This window comes from Dicentrarchus labrax, unplaced genomic scaffold (assembly GCF_905237075.1).
Source record: "Dicentrarchus labrax unplaced genomic scaffold, dlabrax2021, whole genome shotgun sequence".
NCBI classification, from domain to species: Eukaryota; Metazoa; Chordata; class Actinopteri; family Moronidae; genus Dicentrarchus; species Dicentrarchus labrax.
Window position 1 is genome coordinate 9,167,366 of NW_026136719.1, and position 21,442 is coordinate 9,188,807.

Below are 21,442 nucleotides of genomic sequence, written 5' to 3' on the forward strand. Positions count from 1 at the left end.
ACTGTACTAGAACATGTGTACTATATTTGGGCTGCATATATAAAACAATTCAACCAATCTAAGTAGTATTTCTAAAAGCTTGCAATTTTGCCTACCCTTAAAATATTTCAGCAAAACTAAAAAAAATATTGAGAATGTAAACATGCTGGCAATTTCCACAGATAATAATCCTATTCAGAACCACTGTTGGGAAGATAGGTTGATTGAGTTGACCTATCTAACTTGCTGTGTTTTGCCCCCAATAAGCTCCACCAAATGATTATTTCATGCTGCTTTACAATTTGTAAAAAATAAAAAAAAAAATAACTGCAATTCCGAGCGAAACAACGAAAAAATGGCTTCAAATCTATGTAGAAAATTCCAGCCATTATGTTTTCAAAAAGTAATGCATGCATGCATACCTGGGTAATTCTGCATCATGACTGTGGGCATGCCCCTGTATCCAGGGTGGTTGGGGTCATAGCCTTGTCCATAGGGGTAACCATGCATATAGGGCATGTAGCCTTGGTGCTGTGCTAGTGGTGATGAGAACTGCATGTGAGGATTAGAACGAGAGTCTTTGCTCATGGCCCGGTGTTCCTCAGAAGTGATTCTGGGATCACTACCCTCTTTGCTGTCCTCCTTGGGCCCACTTTGACTGTCCTTGGGCCTGGGCCTGTCATCCTTTAATTTACGATCGCGCTCCCGTTCTCTGTCCCTTTCATCTTTCCATCGAGGTGGCTGTTGCTGGTGTTCATCTTCTGCTTGGGGCTTCTGGCTCTCGGGATACTGCTGAAGGCGGGAAAAAGGATCCAAGTCAACACAAATCAGAAATAATTCTATTAAAAAATGATTGAAATAATTTTAAAAACCATTCTCACAGTGGTTCTAATCCTGTTATATTAGGTTGGTATTTACCTGTCGGTACCACATAGCCTGCTCCATCCCTGCCTGACCTCTGGACTCCAGTGCTTGCTTGGAGTCTTCCTTTCCATGGTGGCCCCCTTCGGTCAGCTTCATCTTCAGCCCCTCAGCTTGCTGGGACTTTGGGTCCTCCACCTTTATGCTTCCCAGGGATTTGGAGGAGGGCTCAGACGGCGAGTCCCTGGATTTACTTGGGGGCTGCGACGTCTTTCCAAGGTCTGACTGACTTGGGGCTTTGGAGAGGCTTGGCGGCATGGGGCTTTTTTGTTTCCACTCCTCCTTCATGGAGGCCTCTCGTTCTTTTATGGCTACGTCTGACTTCTTCTCAGCAGCACGATGCTGTTCAGCCATCTGTCGCTGCCGCTCCTCGTACTGTTGCCGGTAGGCTGGGTTGGTGTTTATCAAGTGGTTATGGTAGGCTTGATCGGGATGGTACGCATATGGCGGGACATAAGCATACTGGTTGTAGTAAAGAGGCTGCATGTACATGTTGGATCGCTGTTGGATGACTGAGGGTTGTTGCTGTTGCTGCTGCTGTTGTTGTTGTTGCTGCTGTTGTTGCTGTTGTTGTTGCTGCTGTTGTTGTTGTTGCTGTTGTTGTTGCTGTTGCTGTTGTTGCTGTTGTTGCTGTTGCTGCTGCTGCTGCTGCTGCTGCTGCTGCTGGCCAGGACCACTACTGTCAGGTTTGCGGTCTTCATGAACCTCAACCTTGACTTTTTCCTCACCTTGGTCCTGGTCATCTTCCTTTTTGATCTTAACCTGACCTTCAGCCACTGGTGTGCCTGGATTGGGCCCGCCAGGACTGGGGTTGACGTAATTGGGTGAGTAGTAAGTGTCGTAGTTGGGATAGTTGGGATATTCTTTGCTGGGTGTCTGGTTTGGAAAGAGCGCCTTTTTGACACTTTCCCTGATGGCTTGGTCCTCTGTCCTGACTTTGACGCCTTCAAGTCTCCCTTCACCATCCTCACCAGCATCTGAAATGTCTGAATATGCTGGGCTATTGGTTTTGACTGAAGAGTTATCAGCACCATTCTGGTTCACCACGTGAAGCGGCGTGAGAGGCTGTGGCATTCCACTGCCATCTATCCGACTGGCTACACCAATGGATGGGCTAGGGGCATTGTCAGAAAAGCTGTAAATCTTGTCAGCCTCAGCCTTGATACTGGCCAAGCGACTCTGATGTGGGTCTGAGGAACCATTGAGGAGTCCTTCCCCTTTATTTCCTTGATCACAAGGTTCAGAGTATGGAAGCTTTCCTTCCTCCAGTTTTCCTCCCTTTCCCGGAGGCTTGGGGCTGTCAGCCTCCTTCCCCCCATCTTTTTTCTTCTTGTCTTTCTTCTTCTTGTCTTTGGAGCTACTCGAGGCAGGGTCTCCAATGGCAGGAGGTTTAGGCTGTGTGCCTTTCATTTGGGGACTCTTGGGGATTCCTTGTATCATTGGGGTAAGCCCCGGGGAAGAATTTGGGTTTCCAGGAGGAAAAGAATACATCTGTTGGGATGTTGTAGAGCCAGAGCCTATGGGCCGTGGTGACTTCATGTTCTTCTGGGACATTTTATCAGCCTTTGTGCCAGTGCTACCCTTTTTGGACTTGTCTGACCCCCTCTTATCATCTATACCATCGTTACTGGCCTCATCAGTAAGGCATAGCCCATCTTCGCACCCGTCTGTCGGTGTACCCCCCGTTTCTGGATCGGTCTCAGCAATTTTCTTTTTACTCTGCTTTGAACCAAACTTTCCAGGAGATGGGGAAGGGCTTTGAGCATCAAAGTTCCTGCCTTTTGGAGTAACCGAACGTGCTGGAGACAAACATCCTTTCTGAGAGATAGAGGCTCCATTACAGTTCCCTGGTTCAGGGTGGAGAGTTGAGTCCTCTCCATATTCACTGTCTCCATCTATTTCCAACTTTATATCATCATCATTGTGGGCACGGGCTTGGTGGTACTTCAGACCATTGATGTGCTTGTACTTCTTGTTGCAGTTAGGGTGTGGGCAGTCAATGAGAACTGGAGAGGGGCAGCTGCGATCGAGGGGAGGTGGAAGTGGCTCAGTCTTAATAGAAGGGATAGGGAGACCTGTCGGTCCCACCCCTCCACTATTAGAGTTTGTCCGCATACGTTTGTTGCCTTTGGTGTCCTCTGAGCTGGAATTGGGTTCCATGTCTGAGGCTGGTTTGGTCTTGCGTTTTCCAGCTGAGGAGGGACTGGCCTTGATGTCCTCTGTGTTGGAGTTAGGCGGGGTGCGGCGCTCTGATGGCGTCTGGCTACCCCTCCGGCCTTTGCTGTTAGAGGCAGCAGCACGCGTCTTGTTGTTGGTGGTGCCCTTGTTGTCTGATGAGTTGCTGTTCTCGTTGATAGGGGTGTTGCTATTCGGTCTCATTCGCTTACCTCGACCACGGCCATTCCTCATCTCGAGATCACTTGTAGGGGATTCACAAAACCTGCAGTAGTGGGGAAAGATTAAAATGAGTGATCAGTAGTTGATTTAAATACAAATCAGTGTTTAGTTTAGGTTCTAAAATGATACAATGGAAATTAAGGTACTCATTATTTTTAAATCAACACTGCTGTAGGGACTGAATAATACTGTGCTAATTTTCCCCATTGGACTTTTTCATTTTTATTGTTTTACAACAATAAATCTCTGTAAATATAATTGGCTTTTATGACCATTATCGACAGTCTTTCATGTTAAAAGTACAACTAATTGATCTTAATATGTATATAATAAGTATAATAATAAGTATATCCCTAAATCCACCCGAACAAACAATTGTTTTCAGTGTAATGGAGATGACCTGTATGTGCAGGTCCAGAAGTGTTTCACAGCTACAGTGCAAACTCCAGTAACTCTCATTATCCATGAGGTAACTTAAAACATTTGATTGTCAAGTTAAAAGGAAAAACAGAAATGTTAATGATCTCTAAATGCAACGATCTCCTATTCTCTTAAAGACACTATTGTTTACCTGTATTCAAAATGTATGTACAAGATTTTAGGCCATTTCTGTGCTTGGCCATACCCTTCCTAAAGTTTGTTTGTCCTACAGGAAGTCTGCTTATGCTTTCACTGAGAATCTAATATACAGTTATTTACTGTACTGGTATGCCAAATAACATGCCACAATTACACATAGTCTCCTAGGAATCTCAGAAAACAGAAAAGTCATAACAGTAATACCAAGGAAGACAATACTAGGAGGTTTAAGTCCTTTAGATTCCTAAACCAATATAATAATAAACAATAGCTATGATATCAAAATATGTCCACCATTGTTGTGTCCCTGTCTTCTAATAACATACTGATCTGATATTTTTGTGCTCTATAAGTGAGTAAGCACTTTAAACAAAGCTACATGACTTTCCAAATGAAGTCCATACAAACATTATTTGAAAAGACAGCAGTGAACATTCCGACTGCTTTGTAATCAAAACACAGAGTCATTCAAATACTTAAAATAGCAGTTTGGCCTTATCTCTCCATAACAGTAATGTAATTATCTTTTCTGCACAGCAGTGAAGGTTAGCAATCTGTGACAAAGAGAGACACCGGGCTGGTATGACTCACAGCTTCCTCTACAAGTCTCTCCAAACAATTTCAGACCCAGCAGGGGATGTGAATACATCCGTAGTCTGACAGTGGTAGAGGAATTTAGACTCATTACAAGCCCAAGTTTATATTCAGTCCGTTGAAAGCTTTTTGAATAATTCATGGTGTGTCCCTAATGTAGTTGTGCTGCAAACTGTAAGACTGTCTTGGTGCAAATACAGCCCAGCAAACTTCACCTACTGAACATTATTGTGATATACTGTGATACATTAGTGTGATACAGCCTCTTCTTGTTTTCCATTAGCACTGCTTTAATCTCTGTTTTTTTTTTCTATTGCACTTAACCATGCATTTCAAATATAGATTTATATTTACTTTTAGAAACAGTGCAGGTGTTCTAAATCAAAGCAAGTGCTTGTAGATGTATTCTACACAACCTGTGTATTTTGCATAACAAAAGCAAATACCCAGAAATTACAAACACCTTAAGCTAGCGCCCACATAGCACTGATCCTAAAAAATTGCAGCCTTTGTGATAGAGAATGTTATACAGTGTTGAGGAAAAGCTATTAGTTCAATAATTGGATTCTGCAATCTGGCCTGTTAGAGTAGCTTTCTATTTCAACAACTACCTCCTGGGACATCAGCCATTTGCCAATGAATCCTGCTTCCCCCGACTAGAGATAAAGACTAACATGGACTTGGAAGGTCTTTCTGCTCACAGGCAAGTTTGTGCATTGGGCCATATATCTTTGAGCTGATGCTACTACAGCAGATTCATATCACACAGAATATGAAAAGGTTAAGAGACCAAGAGCAGCTTGGATAGAAAGGATGCATCAATGATTCATGGCAATCATAAATTCTTTTCTACCTTGACATTTACCACTACCATGTGTGACAGTAATTTCTTTGTAAAGTGCAAATACTATGCAAGATCAGTGCATGTAGCTTTAGTTCTGACAACACCCAACAAGCGACGTACCATTAGTAGAACAAGTGCAAATTAGATGATGCATATTTAAATATATTTATGCCCCCCCCGCTTTCTCCAGTTGAAATAGAAACAGAACAGAGCAATGCTCCTTACCTGGGGGGAGCCCAGTCATGCCGTGTACAGTCCAACAGGGTGCCCACATATGTCTTGTTTCTCCAAGTAACATTGACCACCAGCATGCCTGCGAGACAAAGAATAAAAGAGGTCATTTATTTTGTGCTAACCATGACAATGACATACTACACATTAAAAATAGATATATACAAACAACAGAGAATGTTTAACAGTGAGATTAATATATAACCATCTGCACTCTGTGAGCAATAAGTCCACCGTGGCTGCTGCATCAATGCGTTGATCTTTGCTAAAGGGTGTGACATGCAAGACAATTATATAAGTGTAAGATCCTTTTTTAATCTTCTTCAAACAGTAAAGCCGGAGGGCCAAGACTGACTGATATCTTCTAAATGACTTGGAACAGACTCAACTGCAGTCAGTATTGTAGGACCTTTGTAACATACCAGCAGAAGGTCTCACTAAGAATGATCACACTGAGGTTACCAGGGAATACTCACTGAACACCATCTCCATTTAAATAAGCCATCTCACAGTACAGACGATTTCCCAGAAGGAGAATTATTTGGAAGCAAATATTTTTTTTTTTCATTCCTCTATCTCACTTTGCAGCCAAGAAATGTACTACCTTGGGGAGAATATGGATCTACTACTACAGCTTCTTAAAAACAAGCAACAAGCACTTGGATTAAACCAATTCAGTGTGAATGGTTCAGTTTGACAGACTGTAACTGAGTGTGCAAGAGAAGTGCCTCGACTTCACTGGTACTGCTGCAATCTGTCACACTTAGAAGCTTCTATGTTGCCATTTGGCTAGTGTGAATTTGGTATCACTCGGTGTGAGCTACACAATCCCGACATGCGTTGAGTGCGATACCCAACCTCGCATTTAAAAATCTAAAATTAGTTCCAGAAGATCACACGACTCTCTATGTATGTTTCTCCTTAAGAAACCAAATACTGTTCATCTGGCAGCAGCTTGCATGTCATCAAAATGTCACCATCAAGTATGCAGATTTGTACAAAATGACTAAACTAAAACTCTTCACCACGTTGGACATTTAACTGCAGTAAAGCCACTTTACACTAATGCAAAAAAACAGCAGAATGGCTGCTGTTGAAGGCCATTTTAAACGGTCAGCATGGGTGAGGCAGATGAATGATAATTTGCAGCTTTTGCCCATAAATTCAAAAGTAAATCATCAACCAAACAGCTTCAGAGGATTAGCAGCAAGCACTGTGCACAAAAACATTCTGAATTTATTGCCCCCACCATCCCCCTCACTCCCTGGTGGTGACCTCAGGTTGCCACTTCAGCACTGCAGAGAAACTGGAGGCTGCAGTGAGCTAACTTATCTAATGGCACAGGAATGCTGGCTGGCAGCTTCCGTCCCTCCGAGCATTTTATTAGCTTAGGAAACCTCTCTTGCTCACCCCATTTTCCCTCTCTCCTTCACCCTCACCCTCATTTCCTCTTTTCAATGGTATAACCATCCCCGGCTTACAATCTTTTTTTTCCCTCCCACACACAAGTCACAGTTCAGACCTCATTTTTCTCTTGCTGCCTTTGGCATAAAGCAGCGAGTATATAAGGCATTTATATATGTTTACAGGAACCTGCTGACACTTGGCCACAAGTCTCATCCTTCAACCTTTGGCCTGAAAACAAGAGTGCTTGGTCAAGGCGAGATCCAACTGCAAATGTCGTTTGTGTGTGCGCGGGGCAGTGGAGGGGTTCTTGAGTTCGGATTTCTGTCACATTAAAAGAACACAGACCTTTTCTAAAACGCCTTCAACAGCCCGCCCCCTAAGCTCTCCAAACACTCCAACACAAAATGGCTCTGGCAGCTGGTTGTGGCAGGATGTAAATCAAGGCAGGGCAAATGAATGAGTAGCCTTTCATGATGTGCAGGATATAGTCTTCCCTGCTTTCTCCAACGAGGGGTTTAGAAATTATACCATGAGCTTGTCTTTAATCATTCTAAATTAACATTCGGTCTTTATGTTTCACTGTTTCCTCACTTCAATAACTGTGACAATAGATGAGGATGGATAGAATTGTAGAGTTATTATTGTCAGCATTTCCTTAAAGAAATAGTAAATAGTATTATTTGCCAAGAACTTTTTTTTTTATGCTAAGCTAACCAGCGGTATTTGACAGGCAGACACGAAAGTGGGTTTGAACTCTTAACAAGAAAGCAATTAACAGACTGCCAAAGATGTGTAACAATTCCTGTGAGGATACTATTTATTTAACAATTTATCGAAGGGTACGTGTAGATTACTAAATAAAGCACACATGCTAGTATTCTAAAATCAAGTGACTTCTAATGAACACTGCATTTAATTCCAAGAGCTTTTGACCTTTAATAATTTAAAAATAAATACTGGATATACAGATAAATCAGAATTTCAACCCTAAGTTGACACTGATACAGCATTGAGTCATCTTGAATATACAAGCTCAGTCAAGCTGAATGAAGAGTATCTCAAAAAACAATCTTGAAGCTACTGCAAATGTTTTCTTTAATCGTGACTCAGGTCTGACCTTTGGCTCAGTTATCAAGGACTTTTACAACCGTGTTCGGAAGAAATTCCAGGGTGTAGTTGTAGCTGTGCAATACGGATCACTGTCCTGTTGGAACATAAATCTTTGCCACAATCTGAATTTGCATGCATTTCCCTCAACTACAACTCTCAGGTGTCTGCCAGTGAAAAGCAGTCCGCGGCGTAGGGTTGCAAACACTTTGCTCCATAAACGCAAAAGTGGACGACAGCTGATGAATCAATTAACCTTATTGAACTTTTATGCTCTAAATACATTAAAGATTGATTGCGTTAGAAGTGCTTGATGTGTTATTATGTTAAGATGAGGAGTAAACACCCCAATCATTAAGCAGTGTATAAATACTGGAAGTGTACTAACACATGGATACACTACACTACTGTTAATGGACATCCACCAACGAATACTCAGCAGATAAAACTATATTATAACCTATAAAACCAGGCCAATAACTTCATTTTCACTACATCAATTTCTTTGCTTCAAGCTCAGAATCTTTGACATGTCGTTTTGTAGCCTCTATGCTGGCTGTTTTATGTTCATTTTCTAAGAGTGACGTCCTTCTGGCCACATGTTGGAGCCGAGGAACTCTGTAATCCTGTCAGAGTGGTCCTTGGCTTCTGGGTCACCTCAGATCTCTCTGCCTCTGCAATACTTTCTGTGAATGCTAATAAAGTAGTTCCCTGAACGTTATGTGGGACATCTCAAGGACATTCTGAGAAATCTGCGTGCATCTTAACTCCAATGGGAATGGTGCTTAAAAAAACAAAAAACAAGACATGGTTACTCACTCAAAATGTTGCAGCACTTCATGTTTAATTAATCTGTTTTAAAAAGGCAGGCAGAATCTGTGCTGCTGAAGGCTTTCAGTGTGTTTATGCTGACAGAAACTGAAAACGACAGACCAAGTTATCATATCGGATTCTTTATCTCGGGCATAAGTCAAAGAGGTTTTCATTGCTGACACCTAAGAAGTAGCATCAGAACCCTGAAATTCAAGTTCCAAGCCACACAGTTTAACTCTCTTTAAGGTCTGAGGTAAACACAGGCTGGATTATTCTAAACCAGTCGAAATAATAATAATAGAGAAATGACTTTACATCATTATTGCAACAGTGTAATTTCTGCTCGATTATCTGATTTTCTCAAGATAATGATTCTCATGAAAGTGAAGAATAACAATCAGTTCCACTCTACTGCACGCAAAAGCAGAGTTTCTTTTTACAAAATGTACCTTGTTGAGGTGACAGTTTCTCTTCATTAAGCAATTTATTAATCATTATTGTGCTGAAATTGACTTATTAAACAATTAATTTATATGTTGACTGCACATCCACTAGGGCTGGTGGGCTTGGAAATAGAAGAGCTGGGGATGGTGGTTAAACATGATGGGATGTTTTCAGATGCGCAGCCAGTGAATCCTTTTTTTTTTTAAATAATTATTAATAACAGTTCTAGTTGATAGAAAACTTGTTTCAAGCTGAATCTACTTTTGACATAATTTACAACACATTGTTTTGACTGGACTACCTAATAGAGTCTCTTGAGAGGGGTGGATATGAATTCATAGAATTTCTTGGCAATATCATAAAAATATGCTCAAGGGTGCGCAAAAAGATTAAGATTAAGTTCCAATGCTGAAAGCTGAAAGCCATTTGAATTTATCTGTACACTTTCATCCTAAGAATAATTTTCAAGCTGTCAGGACAAAGATGTCAACGCCTAGTCTGTCTAAACATGGAAAGCTCTTGACAAAACAGCCCAAACTAATTTCCCTGTGGCAGGAAGCAACTCACACAAGAAACTGAGATGACTTTCCATTCATGATCATTTGTTTACACATGGGGAGTTACATATTAGTGTTTCTGTGAGCCATGATCTCGGGCTTGACTGACTAGATTTGTTGCTAGGCAAGAAACAGACTGATTTGGAGCAAACCCAGTCCCCCCCCCTTGCGTCAGCCTTATTAGGGTCACTCATGACAGCTGAGTGAAGCCCACATTACTGAGAGGAATTGGCCTGCAATTTTACCACTCGTTTCCTTTCAATGCCGTCGAAAACAACAAATGGCAGCTCTCCTTGTGCACCAAACTCCACCGTCTACTTGTATAGGATTACTTGAACAAGAGGGTAATGTGAGGGGACAAATTAAGTCAGGAGTAGGTTGTCTGCTGCATGGGTGACTGCCCCCTCCAGCCCTAAATCTCCCCCCTCCTCCCTCCTTAACACATTTCATTAGGTTGCAGTGGGGCCAAAATATCAGGTCCTCTGCTGCTGGTGAGGGCTGTGGGTTCACTGAATGACCTCTGCTCTGCTTCAACTCAACAGGAATCCAGTGGGGTTAATGGCATTTTCACTGACTGACCTTGTCAAAATGCCTTTGTTATCTTTGAATATGGAAGATCACGTCTGTGTAATGATTGAGTTTGACATTATATGAATGTTCTCACAAATATCAAATTAAAAAGGTTACGCTTCGTATCTAAATATCTTCAGGAGCCTTGTGACTGAAACTTTAAATCAGGATTAAAAGTCTCAGTTAAAACAAAATAAGAATACTCATGTGAACAATTACCAGCACTTGCAATTATCACCTTTTGTACACAGTCAGATACTACAGTAATTATTGACAGATTTTACAACCCTCTTTGTATCCTGCTAGAAAACCGAGCTATTTTCCTCGTCTCCATTTTCTCTGCACTAAAAGCAACACTCATCAAGGTTGCATGTAGAAAAGAAAGTGAGAACAATGAGAAAAATAGTGTCAGTATTCATTACGGAGAGAAGATAAAAGATAGCCGGGTGCTGCCACGAGCAATAACTGTAACACTGATAAATGAAGCGTTTGAGCATTCAAGTGTCTGAGCATGTTTCCAACAGTCCATTTTAAGAGTGTTTCTGCACTCGTGGTGCATAAAATGCAGCCGAGCTTGTCCGGTTATGTCAGTGTCAGAATACAAAGTCCTAAGACTGACCTTTTCTTAAATCCTGGACAGACAGGAATTTAGGACGAATTGTATGAGTCACTTATTGCACTGGAAATACTAGTTATATAGTGGAGAGTGGTACTTGTTGTGTTTTAAGTGTTACATTGTAGAGCTCAAACAACTGGTTGATCATATCATACATAAAGATTAATCGGGCCCTCAAATGCCCTTGTTGGAGTATTATCTGCAGGTAATCTACTATTATAGCCGTTTTATGATTGCTGATATGTATTTATTGGTTTAGTTTTTCTAGGATTAGTTTATTACTAACCAGGCTAGCTATCATACTTGCTGCCTGGAACTAATGTGTTGAGTATACTGTTACTTATACATTTAGACATAAGTATATATAGAAATGGGAAATTGTCGTTTTTCACTATTTTCTTTCCAAAGCAGAGCTACAACAAAAAAGCCAAGAAAAGCACTGATAGGCATACCATAAGTAATAGAGTTTTACCAGCAAATGATACAAGGTTGATGATTTTATTTTGTATTTTAGCACATTCAAGTGAGCCCTATCGGAAAAGTTCAGGTTGCATTCCGGTTCATAAGAGGTAAAAGTGCGAAGTCACTCTCGCTGACAAGAATAACAGCCTGTGAGAAGGTCAATTCTCTCATACCACTGAGAGGCAAAGGAAGGGAGCATTAGTATGCTTTCCACATCGTCGCAGCATTATCAGCCGCATGCAGCAGTTTCTCCCTCCACAAATAAAAAACTAAATCAGTACATGTTTACTCCTACAGCGGGAATAGATCACAAAACACGTGTAATAAATGTAACTGCCAAAAAAATATAATTTTTTGGCTTTGCTACCAACTTTACATGTATTTATAACTGTAAATAACTTGTAGTGAGGCAAAGAGCTGTTTCCTTAAATGTCAACTGGGTAAATCTACAATATCTCTGTTAAAACAAACCCTCTGGTGTTTTTCCTTCAAGGAGATGGTGCTGAGATTAAGAGACAGGTCTGCCAAAGGCGCATTACTCAAACTCTCGTTGAAGTGTATAGAGCAAACGTGATATCTTATGACAACCACTGGCAAAGCCTACAATTCCTCCAGGCATATGATTTACGTTTCAAGACCATTTAAGTGCTTGAAAAAATGCAGTTGTCGGCCAATATGAATAGGAACAAAATCTCTCTTAAGAGATTTGGGTTCACTCGGGCGCCATCTTGGTAACATAACCCGGAGACTGAATTTGTGACTAACAAGACAAGGCTCCTCCCTCAAAGAATGGTGACTCGTCTATATCCTCATATCCTTACAGAGTATTTTTTCACACACATATTCTGGTGAACTCTTTACATGAGAGGGTTTTTTTCCCCCTGGACATTGGTCACTTCCACTCTTGCATAGTGAGCAGTGATGAGGGTAAAAATGGCCGAGGAACTGGTGAATGAAAACCTACAGGCTATAGACAAAAAAAAAAGGCATATCACTTTTGTTCTTTTCTTTTCAATACGTCCTCTACTGTTAACTGAAGTTGGGTCTCCTGTGATTGATTTCTCACTCCATCTTCTTCTTGCTCATTGGCCTGGCAGAGGGCTACAGGCCTCCTGAGAATGCTCACTCTTATTTCAAGGACGGTTTCTATGGCGAGTTCACAGAGAGCAGCCATCGCTTGCCTTTGTAAAAACATTTCAATGAGGCCACTGACAGGTGGTCTTCAAAAGAGCAAGGAAGCATAGCTGGCAAGTGAGCTACAGAGCCAAGTGCTCCTTTCATACAATATTCCCCTTCTCAACTCACTGACAGGAGCAGAGAAGGAGAAAAGAAAAAGAAAAAGAAAAAAGAAACATCTCTCAAATGTTTATACAGGAATATCCGATTCACACTGACCTCTCTTCTATTCAGATGCCAAACAGCTTTTAACTCCGGCGCTAAAGCCAATGCTTCCAATGATACAATAATTTAATGTGTGTTGCATAAATAAGCCATGAAACAAACATTTTATCACAAACAGCCTGTATTATTTATCTATTAGGGAGCTTAAGAAGCTGTGGGACCTGCTTGGGGAATAGTCTGCTGTGTACTGGAGGGTCGGGGTGTGTGTGTGAGAGAGGCTGAGGGGGGGGGGGCGGGGGGTTTGGGGCACTGGCATGGAGCTGCAGTGTTTGGCCAAAGGGGCCCCCTCTGTGTTCCCTCTACCCTGGAGCATGAGCCAAGGCGTTCTGGGCTGCGTTTCAAGAGCAATAAACTTCTCCAGCATTTTAGAGATGACATTTGGAGGTATCAGCATGCTAAGCCTGGGAGGGGTTGGCCCATCGCTCTGCCGACACGACCCTGGGAGCTGCCACTGCCTCGTCTGCGCTGAGGGGATTTGTGTCAGTGCCGGGCCTTAAAATACCACGGCTCTGCCCCCCCCAACCAACCACCCCATATCCCCACCTCCCCTTCCTCCTGTCTACGCTTCACTCGCCCCCAGACCAACTGAATGACACAAGCTCTCTCTTCCCCTCACCTCATATTATCTGTTATTTCCTCCTACACCGGATTAAATGCATCAAATTGTGCGTTTTTTCATTTTTAAGGGCTGTTTTGTTAATTCAGCAATCGAGGTATACATTCAGTTGCTGTTATTTAAACCTTGCCAGCATGCAGAGTCGATGTAAACAGGGTCGCTGCATCTGTGCTCAAATTACACAGGATGAAAAATTTATTCGGCCTCATCAGCCAAGATTCTTGTCGGCTCTGACCGAAGGTGCAGCTTCTGTGATCGTATTGTGTTAGGTGTCGCTTGCTTCCTCCTCATCTGTTTCTTTCTCTGGCACTCGGGGAGTCGGGTGAGGCACAGACAATTACTGAGAGCCTGTTGTTCATTTACTCCCACAAGGCCGAAAGGCGGAGGTGATGAAGCAGCTGTTGGTTGGCATGCTAAATGAAACGCACACACACACACAGACACACACACACACACACACACACACACACACACACACACACACACACACAGTGAATGCCTAAACAGCTCTGTATGAGACTTGTCATGCAGAGAAGTGGGGGACTGCTTAACTTCACTGCTAATCAGGATGCCTCTGCTATGTCTTTGGGGCCTCTGTTTGTTGCTCTTCCCTGGTATTCTGCCTGGATTTGCTTGATTTCCTCATTTGGTTTTCATTTGCTCAGTTGCCCCACAATGAGAGAAGTCTGCTTTCATAGGTCTCTTAGGAAAAAAACAGCAGAATGGCAGTGCAGCTTGAAGTAAGCGGCATCTGGGTCTCTTTCATTTTAAAACTAGCCAGTGGGTTGTTAGGGGCTTGTACCATTAAAATGATGTAGAAGGAATACACATCTTTGTGTTGTTTAATGTAGTGTGCAAAATGTAATACAATGGAGGCTATTGTGAAACGCCTCCTTAGAAACTCACTACAGTTTCCATCTATACGTTTTAAAAGAGCTACACTGATGGCGGTTTATGACAGCTAGAACTGATATTTACATATCTGGTGAGGATTCCTGAACAGCGCACATTTAAGCTACAACAGATTTCTATTAATACATATAACTGTAGCTGATTTTGTAGGCAATGAGCAAGCAGTGGTGTCAGACGACTGAGGGTCTCTTCGTGGTTGCTGTTATTAAATATATCTCTTCTACATCCTTTCTCATATGACTCTCTACCCTGATAGAGGCTTTGTGTGAGAAAAAAAAAAAAAAAAAAAAAAAAAAACAGGCTTCAAAGAGAACGCAGTGTGTTGGTTTCTGGAAACCCTACTGGTCTTACAGCTCAGATGGCCAAAACAACCTGTGCCTTACACCTGCAAAATGCCTCCCACCCCTCCTCCTCCTCACATCAACACATACCCCCCCGCCTCCCCTCTCCACCATACCACTTTTATAACCACTCAAAAGCTCCCACCAGCTCCTTCCCCACTGAGCCAGATAGAGTAGAATCCGAAGAAAACAGAGCCCCATCAGGCCAAACCACTACCTTTTCAGCCAAAATAGCAGCTTTGAGTGAGTGAGTGCAGGCAAGGGACAGACTTGGACGGGGAAAGGGAAGGGGGCAGGGCGAGGGGGAGGGTCAATCACTCTGTGGGAGGCAGAGAATGAGGGAGCACAAACATAGTACTGGTGTTGGCTCTGAGCCATGTTTGTGTCACTAACAGAAGTAGCCTTGTCTATCTACCCCCCCCTGCCCCAACCCCCTGCCTTGCATTCGCTCTCTCCCAGTTTGCTTGGAAACAGAGTCAAGGGGTGACTGGCTGGATGCTTGGTAACAGAAAAGAGTTGCAAAAGAGAAGAGAACAGGGGTGAATCAGACACAGCCCAGGGCTGGAGCAAAAATCAAAAAAAGGGAGAGAGGGGGGAAAAAGGCACTCAATAGCAGGGACTGTGCTTTGGGAATGTTGATGAGGCAGGGACCTTTTTTCTGTTTCTGTTTCCTCCAAGTGAACCAACAAGCAGCACTGTGGATGTGTGGGCGATTTGTACTCAGCATGCCCGCAGAGCAACTGAGCGCGAGCTGCTTTGAAGATTTGGTGTTTGCATTATTTCACATGCACGACAAGAAAAAAGGGGGCAGTTTTTCAGACCCAGCTGAACCTGATAGTGCTAGCGATACATCTTAAAATTAAATAAGCTGAATGTGGTTTTCGATCAAACGGAGGAAAACTGAGAGAGTCTAAGATTTCACTCGGACTGCACCACAGAAGAGGATCCAACTCTATTCCCAACTGGCATACTTGCAAAAAAAAAAGTGCTTTGTGTTATGAGGCATGTTGTTGTCGAGAGCAGATAACTCCCGTCTGCGTACTCCCGAGCAAAAAAACAAATCACGGCCACCTAAGAACTGCCTGCCAACTACTATTCTTGTTGGCAATATTATGCAGCATGTGTGCTGTTAAAGCACACATTAGTACCACCACCAGCTCTTGAGGCAGTCAGGCTGTATCCAATTACCTTTTAGCAGGCTAAAAAAAAAATGTATGGTAATGACAGCAACATGATAATTTTTTTTTAAACGACTAAAGCCTTGACAAACCAATACCTCTTTTATGTATTAATGCAACCGCACTGGCTATGTAAATAAAAGAACAAAACAAACAATCCCATCTGTTTGTAGCCAGAATACAGGACTCAGTTGTTTCACAGGGAGGAGATTGACTAGCTGAGTGGGTGGGAGGGGGATCGATTCACGTAAGAATTGCGATTCTTCCCACACGGCACCTCTTTAAAAAATGGCTACAAACAAACTCAGGAAAAAAGAAAATAATGCAATCCACTTCAGAAGACCAGTTCAAGTTTAAAAGTGTAATCCATTTTTGCAGCTAAATTTAATACACTTGTATTATTCGTATTATTTGCCACACGTTTTATTATCACATTATTTTTAAATAAAAAGGCTTTTGTTTAGACAGTTAGCTTCACGTTTCATGTTTACACAAAATGCGCTGGAGTAAGAACTCGAACATGGAGTCTCTTTTCAATTTAACGAATCAAATCTGTTTCGAATTGAGTCGAATCATGACTCTCAAAGATTCTCAGCCCTGCCGGACAGCATGTTACACCACTTCACTTACCGTCTTCAGTTTCCTGCCACACGATGCCTTCGAGATTAACACTGGTACCAGGCTCGCAGGGCCCCAAACATTCAGGTTCAGTAGCCAGGGCCACATCAGATGTGTTCACCGCCACTGAGCGTGTGCGCACCATTATCTGCTCACACGGCGAGGCAATCTCACTGTTGCCTACTGTGGCCAGGAGGTGGAGGGGAGGAGGGGCTGGCGTGGAGACAGGAGATTCCATCTGTGAAGAAAGAATTAAAGGGTTGAGAGAGAGAGAGAAACACATGAGACACTTCAGAACCACCGTGCAGACCAAGGGTGCTTCGATCAGGGTTTTAGAGGCCAATCACCGATCGCTAGAAGTAGTATTGGCCGATACCGATCACTGGGTCTATTTTAAAGCTTTGTTTATAGTGCACACACACCTACACCTCTGTCTCACACACACCGGCTAGCCCCACCCGACCTCTTTCTGCTTCTCTCGCCATATACAGGCTGTAGGTGTCTGCTCCGACACTTTGTTAGTTAGCAAGTTTTATAAAGTCACCCAGGAAACGAAACTCACGTTCTGAATGTTTTCACAACAGCATGACTCGCACATCGAAAGCAAAAAACAGTTGCTGCTTTGTGCTTGTTAAGCATTAATATACAGTCGGCCCACCCGAGTAAATCTATGCGTGTCAAAAACTGAATAACTTTCCTGTGGAATAAATGTGTCAGCTGATCGGCTCTTCTGATCTCTGTTTATAGAAGAATATCGGCAGATTACGATCGGTGACCGATCAATTGGGGCACCCTTCGTATAAACACATGCAGAGCAGATGTTAAGATACAGCCAATGGATGCCACAATGAGGGGAAGTTAACAAACTGCTGTGCACATGGAAGTCATCCTGTATGCCAGTGGCCCTTGAAAGCAATCTTAATCAGTAAGAGCGATGCAGCACTTAGTGTTGTAACATAGTACTGTGTCTTTCCTCAATCTTAGAGGTGATTAGCGGGTGGGGAAGGCAGGCTTCGACTGCCTCTCTGGAAGGACAGAATTAGTTATGCAGGATTGGTCAAACAATCCCTCCCCCAGCTTTCCTCCCTCGCACAGCCGAGCGAGATCCACGGGACCGAATCATCTCACAGGCTGATCACTCATTAATTCCCTCAATTAAAGAGCTAGTTGTGGTAGGGGAGTGAGCCGCTGAAGGTCAGTAATTGATTCCACCTGTTCTGACACACTGTGACGGCAATGAAGAGACAGTGGGCCTACATGGAAAACGAAAATGAAAAGAACAGGAGGGGAGGGAGGCGATGAGAGCAACTGAGGGGAAGCGTGCAAGAGAACTGGAGATAGAAAAATGTGTAGGCGGAAAAGAGACAGAGAGAGGAAGACTGATGGTGATTTAAGGGCCACAGTGACACCAGGCTTAGTGCTCTTCATTCAAAGCAGTCGACATTAAAGCGCTCCAAATCATTAGCAATGAACTGCAGGAGGAATGCCATGCCGCAGCCAACAACACACATTTATTAATTGGGCATAAACCACTCAGTGCTCGGGAATATGCTGCCAATGCTGGATCCAATTAGATTTAGAAGACAAAATAACAACTGACACATTGGATTATAAGCCTGTACAGCCTTTAAATAATTGCTCTAATCTACTTACTGTTCCAAACTGAGTATGATGTGGAGAACTAAAAATACTTATCACCGTATGTATCGAAGTTACTGCTTAATTTTGCTTGGCCTGTTGGTAGGTAATATCTCTATTGGTACTGTTGGTACAACTTAACTTGATGGAATCCTAATGTCTTTACTGATCTTCTGGTCTTTTCTCTAGCGCTACGAGCAGGTCACATTTGTTACTTATCCTAAAAAATATCTCATCATGTACTACGATGGACACACAGTTTACGTTCATGGCTCCCAGATGATGAATCCTACTTTTGATTTGTGCATTATTTTGGTTCCAAATAAAAAAATACATATATGGAAAAATGTATGTATGCACATTAACATCAACGTACATATACATGTCTAGCAAAGGCTTGCTATAATAACCTGCCACGAAGATGGATAAGACAATAGCATTTTAATTCATCATTCAAGATGTACTTTTAGAATATGTGATTCTCTGTTATTTTTGATTACATTTTTCTCAAGGTGAACAATACTTCTTAAAATGTATTTGATTATTTGAGATTCATAAACAACACTGTGATAGATCATGATTTACAAAACAAATTATTTGAGAGCAATACCGCCGTTGAATTATGCCGTGTGAGACATTTCCGATCAATCACAGAATGAGGAATCTGAATCTGTGATGAACTCAGTGCTCTGAAAACCAAACATTAGTCCCTGATGAAATTTAATATTAGCTCAAGACTTGTCATCACAGAAGCTTCATATTTCATGGTTTACAGAAATGAGCGTGGATAGACCATTTCTCCCGGTGCTCAGAGGAAGAGCAAATTAATGTGTGCAGAGAGCGACAGAGAGTCAGCCCTAACGACATTGTAATCACTGTGTGTCAGTTTCTGATGCATGATGTGGCCAAGCTGCAGGCCGGCTGAGTGAATGAGACAGGACAGGTAATCACCCAAGCTGTCACCACACACTGTTCCTGGGCCTTATGGAGACACAGAGAGCCACAGACAAGACCACACATCAAACTCTCCTTCAGAGTGACAGCAAACGGTGAAAAGGTGCAAACAGGTCCACGCAGAGTCTCCTCTAAAATTGACTCAACTCCTCAAACTGTTTGTGTCGACATTTTTGGGGATTGACATTAAGGGTGTATTTGTGAACAAGGTTAGGTGACAGAATAATGGCCTGGAAATAGCCTCCTTTCTTTAATTAAATAGGTTGGGTAGTGGGCTCGGATTCACACTATTCATTTCTTTCTTTCTTTCTTTATTGCTGGTAGTGGGCAGTGTTTATTAATAAACCCAGGTGTAAGTGTCCGACCAACAGTCCAATAGCTTAAGATGTTCAGTTTACGATGACACAACCAGTAAATACTCACATTTAAGAAGCTACAACCCGGAGAATTAATCGATTAATTTTCTGTCAATCGAGTGTTCGATTAACCAATTAATTGTTGTAGCTCTAGCCTCGACACTAATAAAGACAGAATTACTAGTCATACTTGAAACTAAATGCATTTCTGGTAACCAGGTAATGAGTTATAAAGCCCAATTTAAAATTACAGCAGACAAATAACACAAATGAATTAAAGTAACAAACAGGTCAAAGCAGACTGAGGTTCCAGGATTTAACTGGTTTCTAAGTATAGGCTAGCCTTGTTACAGAAGCCTTTTGTTCACCCTAACTCTCCAATTATTTGTTTTAAAAAAACACTGAAAACTGGCGATTCACAGAACAATTCCATCCTATATTCCCGAGGTTAATAATCTCTATGAATCCAATCATCTCGATGAATTTCACTGCCCTATTTTACGTTTTCAGATTGAGTATAACCTTGCTGGATGTGCTTTGACTCCCCTGCCCCCACTTAAAATCCTGGTACCAAGCATGTTAAAAAGACAGGAGAATTATTCCATTTCACTAGTCACAAATAAAGAAGGGACACGCCAGTCTAATGCCACTACACAATAAAAGAACCATGGTACAAAATAATTAGAATAGAATCACAATGAAAAGAGGACCAGTGTACAATGTGCATGAACAGTGGTGCTCTATTTCCAACTTCTATCAATGGATGAGTGAACAAAAGGACTTTCACTGTGGGACTGCAGAATGTAAACCCACACAGTGAAATGCTTGACGTCTTGTCCGGGGTTTTGAAAAACCACATGCAACTCAACTGCACAACTTGTCAGATTACACAAGGCTCTACCCGATGCCAAATTCCATGATTTCTTCTCTCCTTGCAAGACTATACAAACGGATTTTAAAAATCTCCCCCCAAAAAACCACAATGCCTGAGTGTCACGCAAACCTTCTCTTAACTGAAACCCCATGCCAACTCCTTGAGAAAGCCACACTGGCAAGAATAATGTCAAACTAACAGAGAAAAATCCTATGAATCTCGGACTGGCGTTGAGCATACCTCACAGTGCTGACAGAGGGGGAACTGTGCCTGGATCTCCAGTGATCACACAGTAACTCGCCCGTGGCACACAGGCACTTGCTGCACTTTTTACTGGACACATTAACTTCAGCTTTAACTTGTTTATTAGAGTTGGGATTAAGAAACTGAGCACTGAGCTTGGGCGAGGATTACAAAAGGATTACGCTGAAGTGTCATACTGAGACACCTGTCTTGGCTGTACTCAAGTGGGCGGTGTGGAGCTAGAATACAGCCGACCAAATTACGCTTGACATGTTTGATTGCAAAACGTACTTAAATCAGCAATACAAGTTCCTTAACTTGACTCGGACAACCACTGAAATGTCGCAACAGCTATTACTCTGAAATGGAAACACGGTCGAATCTAGAAAGGACCATTAATGTCACAAACAATGATCTGGGTGATTTGTTTTGTAATTTCATTTGGTTCACTAGAGTTTGTTCACTGTATTCCCCATGACATCTGAAAACAAGGTTGTTAATCATGCATCACAAATACTGAGTAGTGAAAAACAATGAAAACAAAGGGAAATCTGAGGAAGCCAAAGCCTGACTGTTGCTATCATGGGTCGTTAGACAGTAATAAACCCATAGTAACCCCGTCAGACTGGTTATGTTTAACAAGACAGAAGCATCTATGCTCTGGATAGCTCTGAAAATCATGTGGCCTTTGGATGTGTAATACACATAATAAAATGGTTCTGAGTAGAAACATTCATTCTTATCAATACACCATCACTTTCATGCATGTTTGACACATAATGAATGCGCG

The 21,442-nt window shown here is 42.2% G+C and overlaps 1 protein-coding gene across 3 annotated transcripts in view; it reads right to left on the minus strand.

The window, feature by feature from the left end:
* Positions 1–21,442, minus strand: part of LOC127351120 (zinc finger protein 609) — a 71,753-nt gene that overhangs the window by 5,822 nt on the left and 44,489 nt on the right. For 2 of the 3 annotated variants that reach the window (XM_051378360.1, XM_051378358.1), the window contains exons 3-6: positions 16,600–16,825; positions 5,540–5,627; positions 898–3,340; positions 402–771 (exon numbers count right to left, since the gene is read on the minus strand). In XM_051378360.1, coding sequence (XP_051234320.1) covers positions 402–771; positions 898–3,340; positions 5,540–5,627; positions 16,600–16,825 — 3,127 coding nt within the window. The remainder of the gene's footprint in view (positions 1–401; positions 772–897; positions 3,341–5,539; positions 5,628–16,599; positions 16,826–21,442) is intronic. The other variant, XM_051378359.1, reaches the window with a different exon arrangement.